The sequence below is a fragment of the Ranitomeya imitator genome, chromosome 1 (assembly GCF_032444005.1).
Source record: "Ranitomeya imitator isolate aRanImi1 chromosome 1, aRanImi1.pri, whole genome shotgun sequence".
In the NCBI taxonomy this organism is placed as follows: domain Eukaryota; kingdom Metazoa; phylum Chordata; class Amphibia; order Anura; family Dendrobatidae; genus Ranitomeya; species Ranitomeya imitator.
In genome coordinates, this window is record NC_091282.1 from 113508048 (window position 1) to 113532606 (window position 24559).

A 24559-nucleotide genomic window follows, 5' to 3' on the forward strand; every position below is an offset into this window, starting at 1 on the left:
ATCATAATAAGTACCCAGATCTACGTCCTTCTACAGAACCTAATAATTGTATGATACAATATTGTTCTGCTCCAGGAAGACATCCAGGCCTCTCTTGAACCCCTCGACTGAGTTCGCCATCACCACCTCCTCAGGCAAGCAATTCCAGATTCTCACTGCCCTAACAGTAAAGAATCCTCTTCTATGTTGGTGGAAAAACCTTCTCTCCTCCAGACGCAAAGAATGCCCCCTTGTGCCCATCACCTTCCTTGGTATAAACAGATCCTCAGCAAGATATTTGTATTGTCCCCTTATATACTTATACATGGTTATTAGATCGCCCCTCAGTCGTCTTTTTTCTAGACTAAATAATCCTAATTTCGCTAATCTATCTGGGTATTGTAGTTCTCCCATCCCCTTTATTAATTTTGTTGCCCTCCTTTGTACTCTCTCTAGTTCCATTATATCCTTCCTGAGCACCGGTGCCCAAAACTGGACACAGTACTCCATGTGCGGTCTAACTAGGGATTTGTACAGAGGCAGTATAATGCTCTCATCATGTGTATCCAGACCTCTTTTAATGCACCCCATGATCCTGTTTGCCTTGGCAGCTGCTGCCTGGCACTGGCTGCTCCAGGTAAGTTTATCATTAACTAGGATCCCCAAGTCCTTCTCCCTGTCAGATTTACCCAGTGGTTTCCCGTTCAGTGTGTAATGGTGATATTGATTCCCTCTTCCCATGTGTATAACCTTACATTTATCATTGTTAAACCTCATCTGCCACCTTTCAGCCCAAGTTTCCAACTTATCCAGATCCATCTGTAGCAGAATACTATCTTCTCTTGTATTAACTGCTTTACATAGTTTTGTATCATCTGCAAATATCGATATTTTACTGTGTAAACCTTCTACCAGATCATTAATGAATATGTTGAAGAGAACAGGTCCCAATACTGACCCCTGCGGTACCCCACTGGTCACAGCGACCCAGTTAGAGACTATACCATTTATAACCACCCTCTGCTTTCTATCACTAAGCCAGTTACTAACCCATTTACACACATTTTCCCCCAGACCAAGCATTCTCATTTTGTGTACCAACCTCTTGTGCGGCACGGTATCAAACGCTTTGGAAAAATCGAGATATACCACGTCCAATGACTCACCGTGGTCCAGTCTATAGCTTACCTCTTCATAAAAACTGATTAGATTGGTTTGACAGGAGCGATTTCTCATAAACCCATGCTGATATGGAGTTAAACAGTTATTCTCATTGAGATAATCCAGAATAACATCCCTCAGAAACCCTTCAAATATTTTACCAACAATAGAGGTTAGACTTACTGGCCTATAATTTCCAGGTTCACTTTTAGAGCCCTTTTTGAATATTGGCACCACATTTGCTATGCGCCAGTCCTGCGGAACAGACCCTGTCGCTATAGAGTCACTAAAAATAAGAAATAATGGTTTATCTATTACATTACTTAGTTCTATTAGTACTCGTGGGTGTATGCCATCCGGACCCGGAGATTTATCTATTTTAATCTTATTTAGCCGGTTTCGCACCTCTTCTTGGGTTAGATTGGTGACCCTTAATATAGGGTTTTCATTGTTTCTTGGGATTTCACCTAGCATTTCATTTTCCACCGTGAATACCGTGGAGAAGAAGGTGTTTAATATGTTAGCTTTTTCCTCGTCATCTACAACCATTCTTTCCTCACTATTTTTTAAGGGGCCTACATTTTCAGTTTTTATTCTTTTACTATTGATATAGTTGAAGAACAGTTTGGGATTAGTTTTACTCTCCTTAGCAATGTGCTTCTCTGTTTCCTTTTTGGCAGCTTTAATTAGTTTTTTAGATAAAGTATTTTTCTCCCTATAGTTTTTTTAGAGCTTCAATGGTGCCATCCTGCTTTAGTAGTGCAAATGCTTTCTTTTTACTGTTAATTGCCTGTCTTACTTCTTTGTTTAGCCACATTGGGTTTTTCCTATTTCTAGTCCTTTTATTCCCACAAGGTATAAACCGCTTACACTGCCTATTTAGGATGTTCTTAAACATTTCCCATTTATTATCTGTATTCTCATTTCTGAGGATATTGTCCCAGTCTACCAGATTAAGGGCATCTCTAAGCTGTTCAAACTTTGCCTTCCTAAAGTTCAATGTTTTTGTGACTCCCTGACAAGTCCCCCTAGTGAAAGACAGGTGAAACTGCACAATATTGTGGTCGCTATTTCCTAAATGCCCAACCACCTGCAGATTTGTTATTCTGTCAGGTCTATTAGATAGTATTAGGTCTAAAAGTGCTGCTCCTCTGGTTGGATTCTGCACCAATTGTGAAAGATAATTTTTCTTGGTTATTAGCAGAAACCTGTTGCCTTTATGGGTTTCACAGGTTTCTGTTTCCCAGTTAATATCCGGGTAGTTAAAGTCCCCCATAACCAGGACCTCATTATGGGTTGCAGCTTCATCTATCTGCTTTAGAAGTAGACTTTCCATGCTTTCTGTTATATTTGGGGGTTTGTAACAGACCCCAATGAGAATTTTGTTACCATTTTTCCCTCCATGAATTTCAACCCATATGGACTCGACATCCTCATTCCCTTCGCTAATATCCTCCCTTAAAGTGGACTTTAGACAAGACTTTACATAGAGACAAACCCCTCCTCCTCTCCGATTTTTACGATCCTTTCTAAACAGACTGTAACCCTGTAAGTTAACTGCCCAGTCATAGCTTTCATCTAACCATGTCTCGGTTATTCCCACTATGTCAAAGTTACCTGTAGATATTTCTGCTTCTAGTTCTTCCATCTTGTTTGTCAGGCTTCTGGCGTTTGCGAGCATGCAGTTTAGAGGATTTTGTTTTGTTCCAATCTCCTCACTGTGGATTGTTTTAGAAATGTTCTTACCTCCCTTCTGAGTATGTTTTCCTGGGTCGTCTTTGTTCGAGTCTAATGTTTTTCTTCCCGTCCCCTCTTCTTCTAGTTTAACGCCCTCCTGATGAGTGTAGCGAGTCTTCTGGCGAATGTGTGTTTCCCAGGTTTGTTGAGGTTTGTACAATTCCCCCAATAAAACATCGTCAACTCCAAGAACCCCACCCCCAACAGCCCTGATCACCTCAGGCTCGTGAGTGCCCCACCAATGCCCTCTCAACCCCTTCTTGTATTGCAAGCGCCCACAAATCAATACCTATGTCATTTAAATGAACACCGTCCTCCCTCCAAAAATTACCAATCCCAGATTCCAAACCAAAATGATACAAAACTCGCCACCGCCCTTTTCAGTTTTACCCTGGCCCTATTAATTCCTTTTAGAGACAGTGCCACCCTCCACTTCCTCCTTGGCACGATGTCCGACCACACCGTCAACACTCCTGAAAAAGATACCCATAATCTCAAAAAATCTAAATCAATATCCCTAATCAATTCTGGTTTTGTTCCCAAATCATTCCCACCTAGATGCACAATGAAAATATCCGACAATACCCGGGCAAACTCCAACAATGCCCTGCTCCACAACATACCTCTAAACCCTAACCATCTAATGACCACTCTATCCCAACTAAAACCTAATTGCCTACCATCCAGTCTAGCGTCGACCCGAAGCTCACCCCAACACACGAACGAGTGTCCAAAAATCCAGGTCAATAGAGGGAGTCCGACCTGAAAAAACATAACAACAATTAAAGACAAACACAAAATTACCAACCCCAAAGTAACTAACGACGTACGTAAGTCAAATAACGGTTCGAACTCCATCTGCCAATTCGTTTAATTACCTCAGCTCCCAATACCAAACCATCCACCTCTGACGCAGCACCAATTCTAAAAGAATGCGACCCATAACTACTACGGTTGAAGCCCAAATCTACGAACCCCTTTTTTTAACACTGCCGTAAATTGAAAACGTGACAAAAATGCCCCCCCCCCCCCATGACTTAACCAAGGGCCCAATCTCCCTGACCACAAACTCCAGTACGCCTCCAAACAACGCTGTGGGCACATCAAACACCCATCAACCCTCCCTAGCACGACCGGCTTACCCCTGCCCAACTGATCAGTTTTGGAACGCCTGATCCAAAAAGCAATGCCTCCCGCCCAAAACTCAACATCTTCTGCTAACAAACCCCCAGCCCTGTTTTTATTGGGAGACACCAGATCACCCAGTCGCAAAGCCCCCTAAAATGTCAAATAAAAAGCCAAACTAAAAATCACCAGAGCATGAACCAGTATGTGCTGTCATAAAGACACAATACCTGCAGCTTCCAAAATGTAGAGGAAGTTAAATTAACCCCTTAATGACATAGCAAATTTCCAATTTGGCTTTTTTTTTTCCTCCTCTTTTTCCAAAAGCAGTAACTTTTTTTAATTTTACCATCGACATAGCCATATGATGGCTTGATTTATCGTCAGGACAAGTTTTAGTTTTGAATGACACCATTCATTTTACCACTCAAATTGTGCCATTGTATTTGGGTTTCTTTTTTATGCATTAATATTGGAGCAGCAATGACCTGGAAACATGATTCTTTAGGTCAGGACAAATATGGCGATGCCAAAACTAGTGAATTTATATTTCTATCATCCTGGTTTCTTAAAAAAAAATCTTAAAAGTTGTAAAATGAAAATTGTTTCCTGTTTCCAAGAGTCGTAATCTTTTTATTTTTTCCATCAATAGTATTTCAAGGGGGCTTGTTTTTTTGCATGGCGAGCTGTAAATTTTATTGGCTGTTCCCCGTTTTGTGGTGCATATGATTTTTTTGATCGCTTTGTATTCCATGTTTTAGTGGAGCTGCGTTGATTCCCCCAAGGAATGGAGATTCTAGTGTTTCGACTTTTGGGGTCATATAATTTTATATTTGATAAATCAGACACTGATATGGTGATACCTAATGATTCATTATTTGTTATCTGTTAACCAGCATAAGTACAGGTGGGGATTCCCTAGCAACCAGGCAACCTCCACATGTACTTATGCTGGCTAACAGATGTAAATCATTCAGCTGCGGCAAGAAAAACTAAATCTCCGATCACTAAAAAATACTCGGAGGACACCCGAGTGTGCTCGAGAAATCTCGTGTAACGAGTATATTCGCTCATCACTACTCCTTATTTAAACGAACAAAATGGTGCTAACGCCCCAGACAATCTACGGCCAAAAATTCTGCCCATGGGCATGATCCAGCACGCAAAATTTAAACAGCCCTACAACGGCTGCTACTCCTTCAATGTCACCGTACGCAGTCTCCCAATTCTCTGCACTTCCTGCTTAAGCAACAGCAGCTTATCCTCCAGTAACCTACGCTCCATTCTCTCTGAGTCAATAAGAATGCCAAGAAAACTTAAAACCGTGCTAGGGCCTTCCGTCTTTTCTCTTGCCAAAGGCACACTGAAACGCCCTGCCACCCACTCCATGGTGGCCAATGAATTCCTGCATAATACAGAGTCAGGTGGACCTATCAACAAATAAATCGTCAAAATAATGAATGATGGAGGAAACGCCGGCAACGTCCCTAACCACCCATTCAACAAAAGTACTAAATGTCTCAAACAACGAACAGGAAATTGAACAGCCCATCGGCAAACATCTGTCAAAATAAAAACCTCCATTCCAAAAACAACCCAACAAAGGAATACTATCAGGGTGCACCGGAAGCTATCTGAAGGCCGATTCAATATCCGTCTTAACCAGCAAAGCCCCCCCACCATTCCGCCGAACCCATTGCACCGCCGCATCAAACGATGTGTACACTACGGAGCATAACTCAGCGATGCCATCATTAACCACCTTTCGGATATGACAAATGATGAATCAACCGAAATTAGTTTGATTCCTTCTTAGGCACAACCACTAATGGGGAAACAATCACCCCTTCAACTGGCAAGCAACAAAATGGCCCCGCCATTCTACCCAATTCCACCTCCTTCTCCAACTTAGCACTAACCATCTCGGCATGCAATCCTGCTGACCTCAAATTCTTAATGGAAAAGGGGACTGTGTGGTTAGGGGGAGGAATCATAAAACCTTCCGAAAAACCCCTCAAAAGAACCTCCGCCTTCAACTTATCCAGGTACCTACTTAGATAAGGGACCATCTCTTGAAGCCTCACTGGTGTCTCCCTCTTGACCGCCACCCACCGATGGCTTTCCCTTTGTTTTTTTTAAAGCATTTGGACGCTCCATGGGAGGCCCCATTGCAGTGGGAACACACATGTTTAAATTTACAGGTGTTCCCATATTTACATTCGCCATCATTAAATCGTCAATATTTTCCGTTCTTTTCTTTTGTACCCTGCGTCCATTGCCCCCCACTTCTATGTCCAGACTGCTGGTTGCTGGCACCTCCTCCCCCATGAAAGGACTACTTGTGCAGCGCCCCAGAGACCTGGTCATTGCAGTATGACACTCTGCCACTAAGGGGAGTGATGGTACGTCTGATGGCACTGAAGGAATTCTACTGACCAGTTATCACCAGCACACATTACACTTCACACTCTGGCCACTAGGGGGGAAAAAGGCTTTATTTATTGGACCACTCCTCACACTGGAAAAACTAGGGGTTGGATAGGAAGTTAGTCAGAAGCTGACTGGGTTGGATTCAGGCAACATCCCGTGGCAGGGGGTGTTGCAGGGAGAAGACACAGGGGGGTCCCTGTCAGGCGTGGGAACCTGGCAGGTGCCTAGCGAACAGAGCAGAACGTTACGGAACCGCGCCTGCACACCCCGCGGCGGTATCCTAAGGAAGTGACACGAAGGGAAGGATATTGTGGAACAGTGAGAAACGAGATCAAGGACAAAGGAGAACCAGTAGGAGTCGTGCCGTGAGACCGAGGCAACATCCTACTGAAGCGCGTAGCCGGTGTCCGGAAATTTCCTACGAAGACATAGGGGGCAACGCGTGGAGAGGGGCGTCTCTAGGGTCCCGGAAGAGCTCCGAGCCTTCCCGTCATACGGATGCGTCCTAGCCATAACATACTGGGGGACGAGAAACTAGTAACATCTGGAACAAGCGAGAGAGAATTAGAAAGAACGAACGAACGAGAACAGCAGTTGTGAGGACTATTCTGAATGCTCAGCAGGGTAGCACTACAACACACAGGCGCTAGTGGTAGGCACTAGTGTTGAGCATTCCGATACCGCAAGTATCGGGTATCGGCCGATACTTGCGGTATCGGAATTCCGATACCGAGATCCGATACTTTTGTGGTATCGGTATCGGATCAATAGGGATGTGTAAAATAAAGAATTAAAATAAAAAATATTGATATGCTCACCTCTCCGGCGGCCCCTGGACATCACGCTGGTAACCGGCCGGCTTCTTTGTTTAAAATGAGCGCGTTTAGGACCTGCGAATGACGTCGCGGCTTCTGATTGGTCGCGTGCCGCTCATGTGACTGCCACGCGACCAATCAGAAGCCGCGACGTCATTCTCATTCACTAAACTCCTAATTCTAGGAATTAAGGACCTGCGAATGACGTCACGGCTTCTGATTGGGCGCGTGGCGGTCACATGAGCAGCACGCGACCAATCAGAAGCCGCGATGTCATTCGCAGGTCCTAAACGCGCTCATTTTAAACAAAAAAGCCGACCGGTTACCAGTGTGATGTCCAGGGGCCGCCGGAGAGGTGAGCATATCAATATTTTTTATTTTAATTCTTTATTTTACACCTCACTATGGATCCCAGGGCCTGAAGGAGAGTTTCCTCTCCTTCAGACCCTGGGAACCATCAGGATACATTCCGATACTTGATGTCCCATTGACTTGTATTGGTATCGGATATCGGTATCGGCGATATCCGATATTTTTCAGGTAGCGGCCGATACTATCCGATACCGATACTTTCAAGTATCGGACGGTATCGCTCAACACTAGTAGGCACTGATTTCCACCTGCAAAGGGAACTCTGGATGTGCCCATCGGACCGGCCGGTCTCAGATAGCCCTGTTAAGCGTGCTCTGGATTGAGGATCCTGAAGTCTTCAGTAAAGAGGTAAAGAGACTGCAACCTTGTGTCCTCGTTATTGACTGCACCTCACACCATCACCATCTACCTTACTGGGAAGCCCTGGGGACATACTTCACCTGTGGGAAGGTATACCATCCAGCTGCCATTCCATCACCCCAGCGGACCCCACAGCAGTGTCGGTCACCCTGACCGAACACCACAGGTGGCGTCACGAAACCTTGACAGACTCCTATCACCTTTTATTGGACGCCCCTTAGCAGGGTCACGGACCGGGTCTAGCCACCGTGACAGCCTCAGAACCAAACCAGAGAGGCCCGGTACCGAGAACTCGTGGCCCTGTGTTTGGGGGCGCTCCAACTGTACCTCACAGGGGCCATCACTTTTAACCAAAGCCCAATATCCTTTTGATCCCATTTTATCTCTGGTCTAACTGTTTTCCTCTGCCGAAACTGCTCATCGTAACGCAGCCACGCCTGACCCCCATATGTATGGTGCGCTTTCCCTATCGCATCTAAATAGCAAAAAAGGCCTGAGCAGTTTTCAGGGAACTTTTCACTTATCACGTTAGCCAAAATCGCAAAGGCCTGTAGCCAATTGACAAATGTCTGCGGAATTAGCCACCACCTTCTCTTCTCCTTCTCCTCCTTTTTACTGTCTTCCTTTTTTCCTTTGTCCAAATTAAATTTCTCCAAAGGAAGGAGGGAGAAAATATCCTCATCCTTCCAAATTTTTTCCTTCACCTCCTTTTTTTAAATGTGCACCGAGAGGACCTTCAAAGCACACATACACCTCCCCTTTTGCCCTGTCATCCAGTTTAACTGAATCCCATTTTTCTTTTTCCATTTGAACCGACACTGATACCCCCGCCAAGGATGTCGGCACCGATCCACCTGACCTCCCTGTTTCGCTCACCAATCGCGATCCATAACTTGACCCTTGTAACCATGCCCCCAGAGGCGATGCCCCAGTGCCATCCGCAACTCCATCCTCCAATCTCCTCAAGATGTGTGACATCCCAGCCAGATTATCCCTAATACCCGGCACACCAGAGCTAAAAGCTCCAGTCAGCCCTCCATTGTCTGCCACTAAACCCTGACTCCCCCCGCCCCGACCCCCACTTGCGACAAACCAGACATGGACATATACTCTCAAGGCTGTGTGGGTGCTGTGTCTCCGCCAGCCGGACATCTAGTATTCTGCTGCTCTCCATCATCCTGTTCGCTCCTGGACTCAGACTTATCATTGCCCCTCTGCTGCCCCTGGCCTCCTCGTCACCAGGGGGGACCGGGGCTGGAGAACTGCATCACTCCCTCGACCTGCTGGACCAAGACCTGTCCATTGTCACGGTCTCCCTTGACCTGCCAGCCAGCCTGGCCCTGCTAGCCGCTGCTCCCTGTGCACGGCCCCCGCATTCTGGGCACAGCTGAACCCCTTGTTGCTGCCTGTCCACCATCCTGCTCTGCCGTCCACTCCCTCTGCCAGGCACCCCCATAGCCGCCGATCCTGGGGTACCTGCCGCTGCCAAGTCGGCGTGCTGTCCTCCTGAGGCCGCCGCTCCCACCTGTCTCCGCCTCATCTCCGGCGTCCCGGCCTCCACCACCACTGCTTAACCGCGGCTCCTGTGCTCACCCCTGGCCTTCGCTGTCCCACGTTGTGCCTGAGCAGGCCGCACTTCCGGCGAGGCCCGCCCTTCCGGTTGAGCCTGGTCAACCATTGTGTTCCTCACCGCTGGTACGCGCCACCGACCCGCACCAGCAGAACGGGTCCCTGGATTCCTGCTTGAGGGGGCAGAGGGTGGAGCTACCGTACCGCTGCACCCAGCCTCCGCAGAGTCTCCGGAGGGGCTCCGTGGCCTCCGCCTGCCGTGCGTCACCAAGTCGGGAGATAGTCTTTCTGGAGGCCTCGTCCTCCTGTTCATGCTGCCCTGCCTTTCGCCGTCACCCAGCAAAGATGACAGCTGTTCCTCCAGCCAGCCTCCCCTCCTAGAACGCTCCACACTCCTCAACCGCTCCATCAGTCTGTCCACCAAATCCATGGGGAGTCTGCGAAAGGGAGGGGGGGAGGTCTTTCAACTCTGGCTTCCTGAAGGATGCTGACAATTTTCCCACACTTTCCTTAGCCTGAATCCCTCCCCCCATCCCACTACTCCTCCCCCCGCACCATTCAGCCAATCCCAATCCCAGCTCAATTTTATTTAAAAGAAATGGCAGTGCAGTCATGGGGGGCTTTCATCTAGCTGCGCCCATTCCTGCCCCCATCTGGAGTCCTAGTTTCAAATCCCACTAAGGACAATATCTGCAAGGAGTTTGTATGTTCTCCCTGTGTTTGCGTGGGTTTCCTCCGGGTTCTCCGGTTTCCTCCCACTCTCCAAAAGACATACTGATAGGGAATTTAGATTGTGAGCCCCATTGGGGACAGTGATGATAATGTATGTAAAGTGCTGTGGAATATGATAGGGCTATATAAAAATAAAGATTATTTTTATTATTATTATGTAGCTGAATTGCTGAGTTGCTATGAGCACCGACCACTGGGTGGCGCTCATAGCAATTAGTCACTGATAACCATAAAGGTCTCAAGGAGACCTCTGGTTGTCATGCTGACACACAGATGACCCCCGATCATGTGATGGGTGTCACCGGTGTGCGTATTTCCGGACTGATGGCCGGAAGTTCGAATTTAAATGCCGCTGTCAGTTTGACAACGGCATTTAACTAGTTAATAGCCTCGGGCGGATCGCTATTCCGCCTGCGGCTATTGTGGGCACATGTCAGCTGTTCAAAACAGCTGACATGTTCCGGCTTTGAGGTGGGCTTACCATCGGAGCGCACATTAAAGCGGGGGATACTGACAACTGCATATTAGTACGTCCGATGTCAGTAAAGGGTTAAAAAATGCAGTTGTAAAATTCAGTCAGGGGAGAAAATAACAAGCATGTGCATAAGATTTCTGAAGTTTCATAGCTTTTACTAATACTGTAAAAATCTTATTTTAATTTGCATAAAAAAGCTCTAAAAATGTTTCATGTGAATATAGCCTAAGGCGCTGATCTTCGATATTTTAACTAACCGATAAGTACAAAAACATTGTTCTGACCATAGGGCACGTGACAAGATTGTCCATTCAATCTCTTACAATTCACTTTTGAAAGTTGATATCAAAAGTGCAGGATAATATCAGATATGAGCACTAGACTTTGATTTATGTATCCTGGAGTTACCGCTATCATACACGAATAGGGGCAAACGGCATCTACACCCTGAGCTTTTATTATCTTCCCCTGAATCAGCACAATTTTGTGGGGGGGGGGGGGGGGGGGAGGGGGGTTTCGCACCAATCTTATTAAACATGAAACAATAATTTACAGTACATGATTTTTCTTCCACCTTCATATTGTAAAGATAAAACTAGAGAAAATTAGCAAAACAAAAGTGAATTTCTGCCAGACACATTATGGCAGATAATTAGATATTTATTTTTTGCATTTTCAAAATCTTTTATGATTAGTCAAAAATACATCTGTCGCCTTGCAATAAAACTGCATCCTTCACACATCTATTCATGGACTACAGCATGCCACAAATTCCATATAATGGAGCATTAACCTATTATTAGCCAAAAAGATCAAAGATGTCACCAAATGCTTCTGTCATGCATAGGTTCACAGCTTTTAAGTATGAATGTAGACATAAGTCCATCACATTCAACCTTTATCCTAACATTAATGAAGTGGAAGACAAAAGCCCCGTTAGGCAGATAAAAATTGCCCCATATTCGGAGAAAAATTCCTTCCCGACTTCGTCAGGGGACGAAGGATTTCTTATCCGAAACGCGCGTCGTGGTGCGCTGTGGTTGGATTTCGCATTGCCATTAAAGGTACAGGCACTCTCTTAAAATCATCTTTCCTTATCACTTCTCGTATTTTTTGCACTGTGGTGCTTCCTGGTTACTTTTGTGCACAGCTTATTTGCACTATTGCACCTTCTATATGGTGTTTTGGCCATATGACTTGAATATATTGCACTGTGGGTTATTTTTTATAAACTCAATAGACATTTTGTGTGTTGATTTGCAGTTTTATCTCATTTTTTAGCACTTGTTGCATACACTTTTTTACATATTTTATATATATTTTGCATTTCGTTTTTTATGAGAGTCCTGACATTTCCCCTTTTGGCATACCTTTTGGCATACCTTATATCTACCTATACATTTTTATCTATATTTTTGTGATTTTATTATTGTGATTGTAATTTTATATCCTTCCATATGTGCACATATATATATATATATGTTATCACCATTACTTAAATAAAGATATATTATTATACATATACCCTTGCCACGTTTCTTATTTTTGGAATTGGGTTCCTAACTCTGGTGGATTGGTATTTACGTGTTATGCGCCAGCAAGATGGAGCCCTTCATTGTTGTAATTAGTTTAAAAATGCTTTATATTCCATATGTGGGGGTTTCAATACCCCCTTGGCGTGGTCAAGAACTTGGTGGACGGTTATGCCCCCCTGAATTTGAATTTCCAGCTCCCTGACTCTGATTAACAGCGCACACTTGGCCAGAGCGAGCGCTGATCGAAGCATATCCGCTGTGTCCTCACTATAGTCCTGATCTTACCCCATCAGAATATTGCTTGTTTTTTACCCCTGAAAGATGCGCAATGAGCAAAAAGATTCACGTGACAAGAAGAGGTAAAGACATCAGTGCATTGCTGGCTCACAGCTATATTTTATAAGAGGGAATATAAAAGGCTGTGAACAGATGGATGAAATGTGTTGAAAATCATCATTATGTCAAAAATGATATATTTGTCTTTTCTGAAAGTTGATTAACTCACTAGAGTGCAGATAATTTTAGACTCGCCCTCGTATATTCTAGCTGTATGCATTGCTTTGTGGGATAAAATTTCTGACTTCCCTGATAAAACATTATGCTAAAACGACTATAACCAATATAATAACTGTATATATACTGAAACCAAAGGCGTAGCTAAGATTTTGGTTCGGGGGGAGTGAAGCTTCTGAGTGGGCCCCTAACCAGGTAACCTTGATTACAACTCGGTGACGCACCCTAATAGTGGAGGAGAACCTCCGCAGATGACCGCGCTGTTACTGAAGATAATCTCTATTTCAAGACCAACACAGATATTACCGCCATATGTTCAGTGGTAGATACCAGCCCTACAGAACATATAAGAGATCACAGCACAGTTACAGATAATGACTTGCCACTGACCCAATAGCCCGGACCCGGAGCTCAGAGGGGGCCCACCTGGAGCTACGCTACTATAAGTGCGCCGATACAGTTACATTCTGCAGCAGAGCAGGGAGAATCGGTCTCCCTGCTCTGCCGCCAGGCCGCTATGAGGCCCCTGAGCTCCTGGTGGGCCCCATCTGAGCTCCGGTCCCAGGGCGCTCACACCCTCTGCCCCCCGTTAGCTACACTACTGACTGAAAACCATGTAATATAATCTGATAATCTGTTCCAAGGGAAAATAATCCAACTCTATCCTCAGAGTAAGTTGTAAAACGTTAGTAGCAACAGATTCTCCTTTAACCCCTAAATATCCCCTCCCACCGCCCCGCAGATTCTAGTCCATGTGTCCCGATGCCAAGTACAGCTGGTTTCAGATTTCCTCACTTGGAACAGACAAACTGTTTAGAAAAGTCGTCTCTGTGCCAATAGCAGAACCAGAATGAACTAGATGGGGCTGCCTCAGAGCTGTTCTCCTACTTTTTAGAAAATCCAAATGTGCAATTAGTTGCAGATCCAGCAATACTGTCCCACATCAAGCAAGATATGATTATGCTTTGTGGTATTTGAAAGACGTATTCTTCTAAACCTGGTGCACGTACTTGTTACAATAGTTGACTATGCCACACCGTGCACAACTGCGGAGAAATCTTTGGTGTAGTTCATAAGATTTCGTAAGGGTTTTCTGTAAAATCAACCCTCCTAATCCATCTATATGGACATGTAGGTAATAGAAAGTTGAAAAAAAAATGATATCTGGAGATCTGTCATCCCATTTCTTGTTCTAGAAAAATCCACATTTTTCGTACTATGCAAAGAACTGTTAGGATCTATGGGCCGGACATAGGTCTCCATGATAATCTGCCCCCCCCCCCCCCCCGAGTTTATTTTAAATGAAAGGGACGTTACCAGTGTGAGGCATGTAATGACTGACAGTCTTTTCTCCTGATCTACATGTCTCCTCACAGAATCGCATCACAGGTGCCGAGAAGATGTAGAACTTAATTTCTCCATTGTGAATTGTGCGCGTACATGGGACTGCACCCAGATGACATCCGAATGCAGTCCGATGTTTTTTGGTGGGCATGGTCCAATTTGCAGAGTTACTTGCAGCATGCTGCAATTGTTTGTCTCCTGCTGAATCGACATGAGAAAACAATCGCAGAGCGCATTTGACCGTGTTATACGCTCGTGTAGGTGAGCCCAAAAGCTGGCCATATCCATAAGATAGCTGGCTGCCAAGATAATGTTTGTCTGACATCTATCTCTTACGACTCCCCCATACATATTATTATTATTATTATTATTTATTTATATAGCACCATTGATTCCATGGTGCTGTACATGAGGAGGGATTACATACAAGTTACAAATATCACATACAGTAAACAAACTAACAATGACGGACTGATACAGAGGGGCGAGGACCCTGCCCTTGCGGGCTTACATTCTACAGGATTATGGGGAAGGAGACAGTAGGTTGAGGGTTGCAGGAGCTCCGGTGTTGGTGAGGCGGTAGCTCCGGTGTTGGTGAGGCGGTAGCTCCGGTGTTGGTGAGGCGGTAGCTTCGTTGGTGATGAGGCAGCAGCGGTGTCATTCAGCTCCGCTAAGCGCATTGTGTTTTTGATGGGGAAAGCAGAGAAAGTCGCTGTCAGACACTTCTTGGCAGCAGCTTATCTCCCCTGACAACAAAAGGATCAGGATCAAGTGGTCCAATTCCAACTGTCGGATCCTTCTTTTCCTCTGTCATCATCTGTCCTGGGAGAGTTAAGTGGGTGTCCATACATATCAGATGGTTGTCCATTCCTGCCAAATTTAGTGGGTTTGACAAAACTGTATGAAGTGGAGGCCTTAACATATACTGCATCCAGGTGGGGGATTAAATTACTGCTTTTTTGTTTTTGCATTTTCTAAAGAAATAAACGGAGTAAATTTTGCATACTCATAGCCACTTAATTTATTCTATACATGGGGACCTCTGTCATGGAGTTAGGTGAAGGTTCCTCCATTCAGACATTTATAACAAGTAGTGATGAGCAAGTGTACTCGTTGCTCGGGTTTTCCCGACCCTACATGTACTCAGGCTGGCTAGCAGCTGTAAATCATGCAGCTGTGTCAACTAAAACAAAATCTCCAGCAGTAACAAATACCCAGAGACCACCCGAGCGTGCACGGGAAAACCCGAGCAACGAGTACACTCGCTCATCACTAATAACAAGTCCTGTACATATGTCGTAGATGTCTATAATGGTTATAACACAACTTATTCCCAACTGGGCAAGGTAGCACATATTCACAGATTGAGGGATAACTTGCTGATCTCTGGGGTCTGTGGTGTGATTTGGAGCTAATGGGCCCCAATGAAAATCTCCAACAGGGCCATCATGTCATACCTTCCTAATAGTAGAAATCTTTTCATATGGACCAAAGGGACCTTTTTGGGTTCTCTAGACTCAAAGACCAAGGTGTGACTGCAACCCCTTGCCCATCATAATTACACCTCTGGCTTGGGGTCAAACTGTGGGATCCCCACTGATCCGGAGATTGAGTCTGAAATACCCCATTAAAATTAAGAGGTGGAAAAAAATTATCCAAAGATCTTTATTGAAAATCCGAAATGATCCCTGTCACTCTTGATTTAAATGACGTTATTCAATATTTGTGTGTCCATTAACATAAAATTAATTTCCCCCCTAGGATTTTGGGCTCGAGAAGTTGGGAAGTTGATAGGACTTGAACATCCTCTTATTCCTGTGCACCATCAGTACGTGGTTACAGGGACAGTTCCTGAAGTGAAAGCCTTGAAGAAGGAAATTCCGGTTCTTAGAGACCTCGAAGGCTCATATTACTTGCGCCAGGAGCGTGACGGACTATTATTTGGTCCCTATGAAAGTCAAGAGAAAATGAAATTACAAGAATCATGGGTCACAGACGGAGTCCCACCAGGTATCTAAATATATTAACCCTTTATACATGAAGGTATTATTTTTATAATTTTACCCTTGCTTTGCTGTAACAGATGGGGGAAAAAGTGATGTTTTGCATTTTACTCCAACCTTGAGCTCTCCTCACATGCCTGTTATAGAAAGTACTTACCTTGTATTCTCCATGAAATAACAATGCTGGAGCGTCTTTTCTTAGAGATCTGTATTATTTTGTTCCTGGGGGTACCATTTCTCATCAGTTTCTCATCCAATCAGTAGTGACAGTATTGGGGTTAGTTCACACCACCGATGTCTCCACATCCAAGAAAAATGGTTTGACTATTCTGATCAGACTTCAATCAGAGTTGCATCAGTTTTTCTCAGATATATAGACGTCCATTGGCTATTTTAATCTGACACTCAGATCAAAATCGGACATGTCTCTGATTTTTTTTTTTTCCTTTCCCTGTGGACCACTAAGACCAAGGGAAAAATTGGACATGTGCACATGGAACATCATAGTTACGAGTACTATCCATGACAATCAAGAATAGCACTCATACAAGAAAATCAGTTGTGTGCACGAGCCCTTAAACTGAGTAGGGAGAAAATCTATTGAAAATGGATTGCTAATGACCAACTGTGAATATATTCATACATTTCCATGCAGTGTAACAAAGGGATTGTAAAATACAGTGTTCTAAGGAAAGGTAGTCCAGAATTGATATTTTTATCAGGAATACAAGAACTTACTAAATCAAACATGTCACATTAGGTAAGAATAAAGGAACCACAACTCCTACAGTTCTACGCAACGGTGAACCATGACATCCTATATTTTGGGCAGATGAGGTCCATGTGTGAGTTTTCCTTCCCCAGGGTTATGCTGCTTAGACGTATTGCACCATGCAAACAAATTGCGATTTGGCCACACTGTCTTGGCATTTCCTGATTTCCCTATTCCTGCCCTCATAATAAAGTACAGTAATCCCAAAGTGCAATATTCCCAATTGTCTGCAACTGGTAATTCATCCACATATATTTACCACTAATGTAATGCCATTTACCCATGTACAAATCACTATATTATGCATACTCAAGGAGAAAATCGAGTCCAAAATTGACGATAAAATTACACCAAAATTTTTACAAAAAATAGTAACACAAAAACAAATTATATCCAAAGGAATGTACAACTTATACGATACATGGGTTTTAAATTAATAGGTGATTGAATCCACAGGTGTAGAAATGGGGCCGAAGAAAGGTCAGGATATAAATACGCATGGGGTGCAACAACAGGGCATGTAATCTGTTTTAATGGACTATAGCATGTCACATGTATATAGCTAAGTGTGCCTTAACAGACCGCCATAGCATATAGTATAACGATCCCCATATCACCCTGCTGCACCTGACATCAATGCATGATCATATTAAGTAAAAAAGAAGTTAGTTACCCATGATGATGGTTTGTCCTGCCTTTACCTCGGCCTTGTATCCCGACGCATGTTTCGCGTTCAAATTACCGCTTCCTCAGGGGGCATGGTAATTCATGTAACAAAATGATGACAGAATTGCAGTTTTTACCCCTAAACCCTAAAGTTGTGAACTCTTCTGTTGCCCCCACGTCACATGCCTGCCACATCTATGACTTGTATGGGTATCAAATGGCAAGCTTTTGTCAGACTTGTTCCTCACTATTCCTATTAGATCACTGTATGTAACTGAGGTTTTTAGACATTGAGAAAAAATAATTTTATACACATAGTATAATCTGTATAGAGATTGAGACAACAAGAAATGATGGGAGATTTCAGCTCTGACAACTGTAGAACTGTAAATGCAGACATTGGCCAATACTTATTAGTCTAGGACCATAAACCAATGTTTTGTAAAGTCGGTCAACATTTATTTATGTAAATTGTTAAATCATGTTCAGCATTAAAGGGAACTTGTCACCCCCAAAATCGAAGGTGAGCTAAGCCCACCAGCATCAGGGGCTTATCTACAGCATTCTGTAATGCTGTAGATAGGCCCCCGATGTATCCTGAAAGATGAGAAAAAGAGGTTAGATTATACTTACCCAGGGGCGTTCCCTCTGCGGTCCGGTCCAATAGGCGTCGCGGTCCGGTCCGGGGCCTCCCATCTTCTTTTTTTTTTATTTAAATAGATTTTTATTAACAAAATAAAGAAGAACATCAGAATGCAATTTACATTGCATTATATCACATACACATTTTCTTATTTTAATAAACCCCAACATTACCCCAACTACCCCCCTCCCCCCTACGACAGCTCAGTCTCAATCTTCACCCCACTGAGGCCTTCTCTGCCTCGTATAATTTATCCTCATCCAGGTCTTAGGAGACTCGACGACTATGCTCCTCAATCCAAATCAAGCCAAGGAGACCATATTTTATTAAACGTTTCTAATTTCCCCCTTTTTTTGTACACCCCCTTTTCCAATTTCAGACCATGTTGAACATATTGGAGAAATTCCCTTCTCACAGGTGGTTCCGCATTTATCCAATTTCGTGCTATTACTTTCCTAGCCATGTAGAGTAGCCTAGCGATTGCAATCTTCCAAGTATTGTCAACTCCAATTTCTTCCACATATCCCAGCACGCATACTATCGGGTCTCTAAGAACTCTGCACTTATACGCAGCTTCAACTCGGCTCAAAACCACCACCCAAAAGGCAGCCAGTCTCGGACACGTCCACATCATGTGATATATTCCTGCATTCTCACTCGCACACCTCGGACACTCAGAATTGGCACGCAATCCCGCTTTGTATAGCACTTCCGGAGATTTATATACCCTATGCAGAATGTATAGCTGCGAGAGCCTATATGGTTCACTCAAGGATAGTCGCGGAACCCACTCCATCACCGAATCCCAGGTTTCATTTTCCATCGGTCCCACTTCTCTCTCCCACTTAGCTCTCGCCTTTATAGGGAAATCTAACAGGAACGTGTGCATAAGGTCCTTGTACAGAGTAGAAATAACTCCCCTTGTAGTTCCGTCACCACACACATACTCCAACACTATATCATCTTGAACCCTGATATCAGCCTTCTTATCCTGAGCTCTAAAGGCATGTCTCATCTGCGCATACTGATATTCCCCTGTGGATCGCAAACCAAATTCTTCCTGCAATTGGGAGAAGGACTTCAGTTCCTGTCGCTGGATTATCTGGTAAACAAAGCAAATTCCCTTATTCTGCCATTCCAATAGTCCTCCCAAGGCCTCAAATTCCTTTAAATTGTGGTTAGACCATATCGGTGTGAATTTAGTCAACCCTGTAACCCCACGAATCTGCCTTAGTCTATTCCATAATTTACGAATCAGGGACAGGGTTGGGTATACTTTCCCCAGAGCGCTCAAAGAGCCATCTTCCAAACACCTGGCCATCGGTCGTCGGTCCGTCACCTCTTCCAATAGATGTTGTACTGCACTGGATGACGCCCCTCGCGCCCAGCCCTTCAAATGCTGGCTCTGGGCCGCAAGGAAGTATATTTCCGGGTTGGGCAAAGCCAAACCACCATCTTCCTTGGGTCGCTGAAGCGTCTCCAGGCTAATACGTGGATATTGTCTTCCCCATATCAAACTTCTAAAAAGGGCGTTAATCTGCCTGAACTTCCCCCGAGGGATCCAAATTGGTGCGTTATGTAGAACATAAAGAATTTTAGGCATCAGAACCATTTTAATAAGGTTTACCCTACCGACGACCGATAGATGTAGCTTATTCCAGGCATCTACCTTTGCTCTGAGTACCCCCATAACAGGAGTCAAATTTCTTTGCAGGAACTCCGCAACTGGCACCGAAATCCATATTCCAAGGTATTTAAATTGGGAGACCACCTTCAGCCTCTCATCCCCAACATCCTCACTCACATTCTCTCCTACGTCATCCACTCTAAAAAGAACCGTCTTATCCCAATTAATTGTTAGTCCCGACACAGTACCAAATCTCTCAACAATTTCAACGGCCCCTCTTAGTGACTCGTCTGGATCCGCCAGGAACAGCAAAACATCATCCGCGTATAACGCTATTTTTTCCTCTACTTTCCCATACCTAAACCCAGGGACCCCATCCGACTGCCGAATCTTAGCAGCAAGAGGTTCTACAGCCAACGCGAACAGGAGGGGTGAAAGCGGGCATCCCTGCCTAGTACCCCTAGCCAGCCCTATAGGTCGAGATAGCTCCCCGTTTACTCTAATTCTAGCGGACGGTAATGAGTACAACAGCTGTATCCAGGCCACAAACTGCGGACCAAACCCCATACATTCCAGCACCTGCCAGAGGTACCCCCATTCGACACTGTCAAACGCCTTATGTGCATCTAGCGATACAATCACTCTTCGACCACAGTTATCAGACTCTACCTGCAAATTTACATATAACCTCCGCAAATTGATCGCCGTTGATCTATCCGGCATAAAGCCAGATTGATCCGAATGCACCAGACTCGCAATAACACTAGAGAGGCGGAGAGCCAACACCTTGGCCAGAAGCTTGACATCAATAGTTAGTAAAGAAATTGGGCGGTACGACTCCGGTTTCCCCAAGTCCTTATCCTCTTTTGGAATGACCACTATTATTGCCTCTCTCATAGATCCTGGCAAGCGCCCACAGGACCTAGCTTCCTCCAATACCATTTTTAATCTAGGAATCAACACTTCTGCCAACCCTTTATAGATCTCAGCGGGTAGCCCATCGACCCCAGGCGCCTTCCCATTAGCCATAGACATCAATGCCCGACTCAATTCCTCCTCAGTGATAGGGGCCTCAAGGCTCTCCCTATCTGCCTCACTCAGTCTCGGCAGATCCAGACCTTCCAAGAAAGTCAGTGTGTCCTCGACCGATTCACCAACCCGAGAGGAATACAAATCTGCATAGAAGTCCGCGAAAGCTCTCAAGATTTCAGGCGTTTCCGTTATTTTACCTCCACTAGCAGAGTCCAAAGAGTGTATATATGAAGAACCTCTCTGAGCAGCAGCCACTACCGACAGCATATGTCCCACTGTTTCTCCCTCCTGATAGAACAATACCCTTTGGAAATCCCGCTTCCTCTCTGCTTTGCCTAACAGAATTTTTTCCAAATGATTTTGTGCGTTTTTCATCCTTCTCTCTGCCTCAGGGGTTCCCAGTGTAGCCATCCCGTCTTCTGCTTCCTTCAACTCCTCAACTGCCGCTTTTTCTGCCTCTCTCGTCCTCCGCTTACACCTACTAATGTCCCTAAACAGTAGTCCCCTCAGATACGCCTTCATTGCATCCCAAATCGTAAGAGCATCAGTACTTCCATCATTTAAGAGGAAGAATTCCTCTACCTCCCGTCCTATACTTTCCAACTCAATACTCTGTAACCAATTAGGATGAATCTTCCATTCTCTCCCACTTAGCGAGTGAGCCCCCTCCAATCTAACCTCTACTTCAATTGGACTATGGTCCGACAAGGCCCTTGGCAGATATCTCACCTCCCCAACCAATGTGTCCAAAATCCTGTTACCCAGAGCCATATCAATCCTAGAGAGCGTGGCATGCGCCGGTGAATAACATGAGTACCCTCTCTCCCCAATATGTCTAACCCTCCAAAGATCAATCAAACCTATCTCCTGTATATAGGTGCCAAATGTTGTTATATGTCCCTCCGACCTATTCTGAGTATTTTTATTTTTATCCCAATATTCATCACAGATATTGTTTAGATCCCCGATAATTATTAACGGTGTCAGCCCCCATCTTTCCACTCGCTCCATTACTTCTCTAATTTTCCTGCTAGAGTAGGGAGGCGGAATATACATCGCTGCAACACACAACATCACTCCATACAGTATACACCGTATTAGTACGTACTGCCCATCCACATCCACACAAACCTTCACCTCCTCATACTGAACTCCCGCTGGAACCAAGATTGAGACTCCTCTTGCATACGTGGAGAAGGTAGAATGATATCCCTTCTGGATCCACCGTCTATTCAGAACATCCACCTTTTCCCTTACCAAATGCGTCTCCAGCAAGCATATCATTGAGGCCCGTTGGTCTCTTGCATATTGCAAACACGCGGCACGTCTAGATTTCTCCCCTAGGCCTCTCACATTCCAGCACAAAATCTTAAAACGGGTCCCCATCACTTAGCTCATCTTCACTATAAATATCGTCAATTTTGAGCCCAAGCTGTCTAACTCCCCTCCCCCCCTCCCAACTCCCCCTCCCACCCTTCCCCCCTCACATCTAACCATTCCACCTCTTTTCAAGAGTGGGGCATCATCGCCCATAGCGAACACTCTGTTTGGCATTACCTTCCCAACCCTCCTCCCACCACTGTACATAACAGGATTTCAGACATTTTGAAAAATAACATATCACAAAACATTTTAACGTAGAATTATTTACACACGCAAGAAACCTGCATACACTTAAAATATGCCGCATACCCTTCCTCCCCCTTTCCCAGCAACCATTACACCTCCCTTTAACTTTAACTGAATACAATCCAGCTCCCTTCTTCACCACCCACACCCCCTGGTTTGTCAATCACATGACTCTTTGCCAACTGACAGATAAGTAAACAAGATCAGACTCTTCCCACAGTTTCAGTCTCCTTTTCCTTTAAGCTTTTTAGCATTAATATCGATCCACTGGGTAGCTTCCTCCGGCTTCTGAAAAAAATGAATTTTATCAAACGCCACCACCCTCAGTCTTGCTGGAAACATCATGGAGTACTGTACTCCCAACTCCCTCAGCCGTCTCTTGATACCCGTGAACATCATCCGTTGTCTCTGCACCAGAGTAGAATAGTCCGGGTAGATAGCAATCTTTTGGCCTTCAACTGTCAGATCCGTCATGTCTCTGGCCTTCCTCAGGATAATGTCTCTGTCTCTATAGTTTAAAATTTTGGCGAGCATGGTACGGGGATTCGCTCCAGGGACAGGTGGTTTCGGCGGGACCCTATGCGCTCTTTCTACCGCGAACACTTTTGTTAGCGCCATATCTCCAAATGTCTCTAACAGCCATTTTTCAATATATTCCGTTGGATTCCTCCCTTCAGCTTTTTCAGGGATGCCCACTATGCGAATATTGTTTCTTCTGGACCTGTTCTCAAGATCCTCATTTTTCGCAGCCAATTCAGCTATTGCTTGAGTGAACTTTTTCTCTGCTTTTTGCAGCTGCACTATATGGTCTTCTACAGTGCTCACTCTCTCCTCGGCCTCCCATCTTCTTACGATGACGTCCTCTTCTTGTAGTCACGCTGTGGCTCCGGCGCAGGCGTACTTTGTCTGCTCTGTTGATGGCAGAGCAAAGTATACTGCAGTGCGCAGGCGCCGGGAAAGGTCAGAGAGGCCCGGCGCCTGCGCTCTGCAGTACTTTGCTCTGCCCTCAACAGGGCAGACAAAATACGCCTGCGCCGGAGCCGTAGCGTGAATACAAGAAGATGACGTCATCGTAAGAAGATGGGAGGCCCCGGACCTGACCGCGACGCCCATCGTACCGGGACCGCCCCTGGGTGAGTATAATCTAACCTCTTTTTCTCATCTTTCAGGATACATCGGGGGCTTATCTACAGCAATACAGAATGCTGTAGATAAGCCCCTGATGCTGGTGGGTTTAACTCACCTTCGATTTTGGGGGTGACAGGTTCCCTTTAAGAATAAACCATGATTATAATCATTGTATATGTTCGATACTGTGACTCTTCACACTGGGGAGTTTCATTTAGTAGACTGTACCCACTTATACCAACTATATTTCTGTGATTCATCTAGGTCAGTGTCTAAATCTAGAATGACTTGTGAATAATTAAGCTTCTCTATGTTCTACCAGGTTTTGGAAAAGAATTATTTGAGTCTGATCTAGACCGGATCATGACTCACGTGGAGGCAGCTATGGACATGGTTCCTGTGCTTAAAAATGCAGATATTATCAACATTGTTTCTGGTCCTATAACATACTCTCCTGATATTCTTCCAATGGTTGGACCTCATCAAGGTGTCCAAAATTACTGGGTGGCCATCGGGTTTGGGTAAGTGAATAAATTATGTCTGTAAACTTTGAAAACTTTCCTTTGGTGGTTTCAGTGAAAATAGATAACAACTATTCATAAACTAAACTTCTACTGTATACATACATATATAATAAACTAAACTATCATCAAACTACATCCACCATGGTCCTCAGAGAAATATAGTTGGGTACGACGATGAATTTTGAGAAAAGCAAAATTCTTGTTTATTATTTAAGTGTCTGCCAGAAAAAATATTAAATTAGAGATTTCAGTCTTTCACAAAATGAGCAGGTTGGTAAGGAAGGATGTATGTGTATGTGATGTTTTACATACAGTTAGGGTGGTTGGCCACTTTTTTTTCTTTTTTTATTGATGGCCGTTACTTTGGATAGGCCATCAATGTCTAATC

General features: G+C 44.6%; 1 protein-coding gene across 1 annotated transcript in view; it reads left to right on the forward strand.

The window, feature by feature from the left end:
• The window catches only part of DMGDH (dimethylglycine dehydrogenase), a 105045-nt gene that overhangs the window by 45009 nt on the left and 35477 nt on the right, over window positions 1-24559 (forward strand). The window contains exons 6-7 of the mRNA XM_069749883.1: window positions 15909-16157; window positions 23970-24168. Coding sequence (XP_069605984.1) covers window positions 15909-16157; window positions 23970-24168 — 448 coding nt within the window. The remainder of the gene's footprint in view (window positions 1-15908; window positions 16158-23969; window positions 24169-24559) is intronic.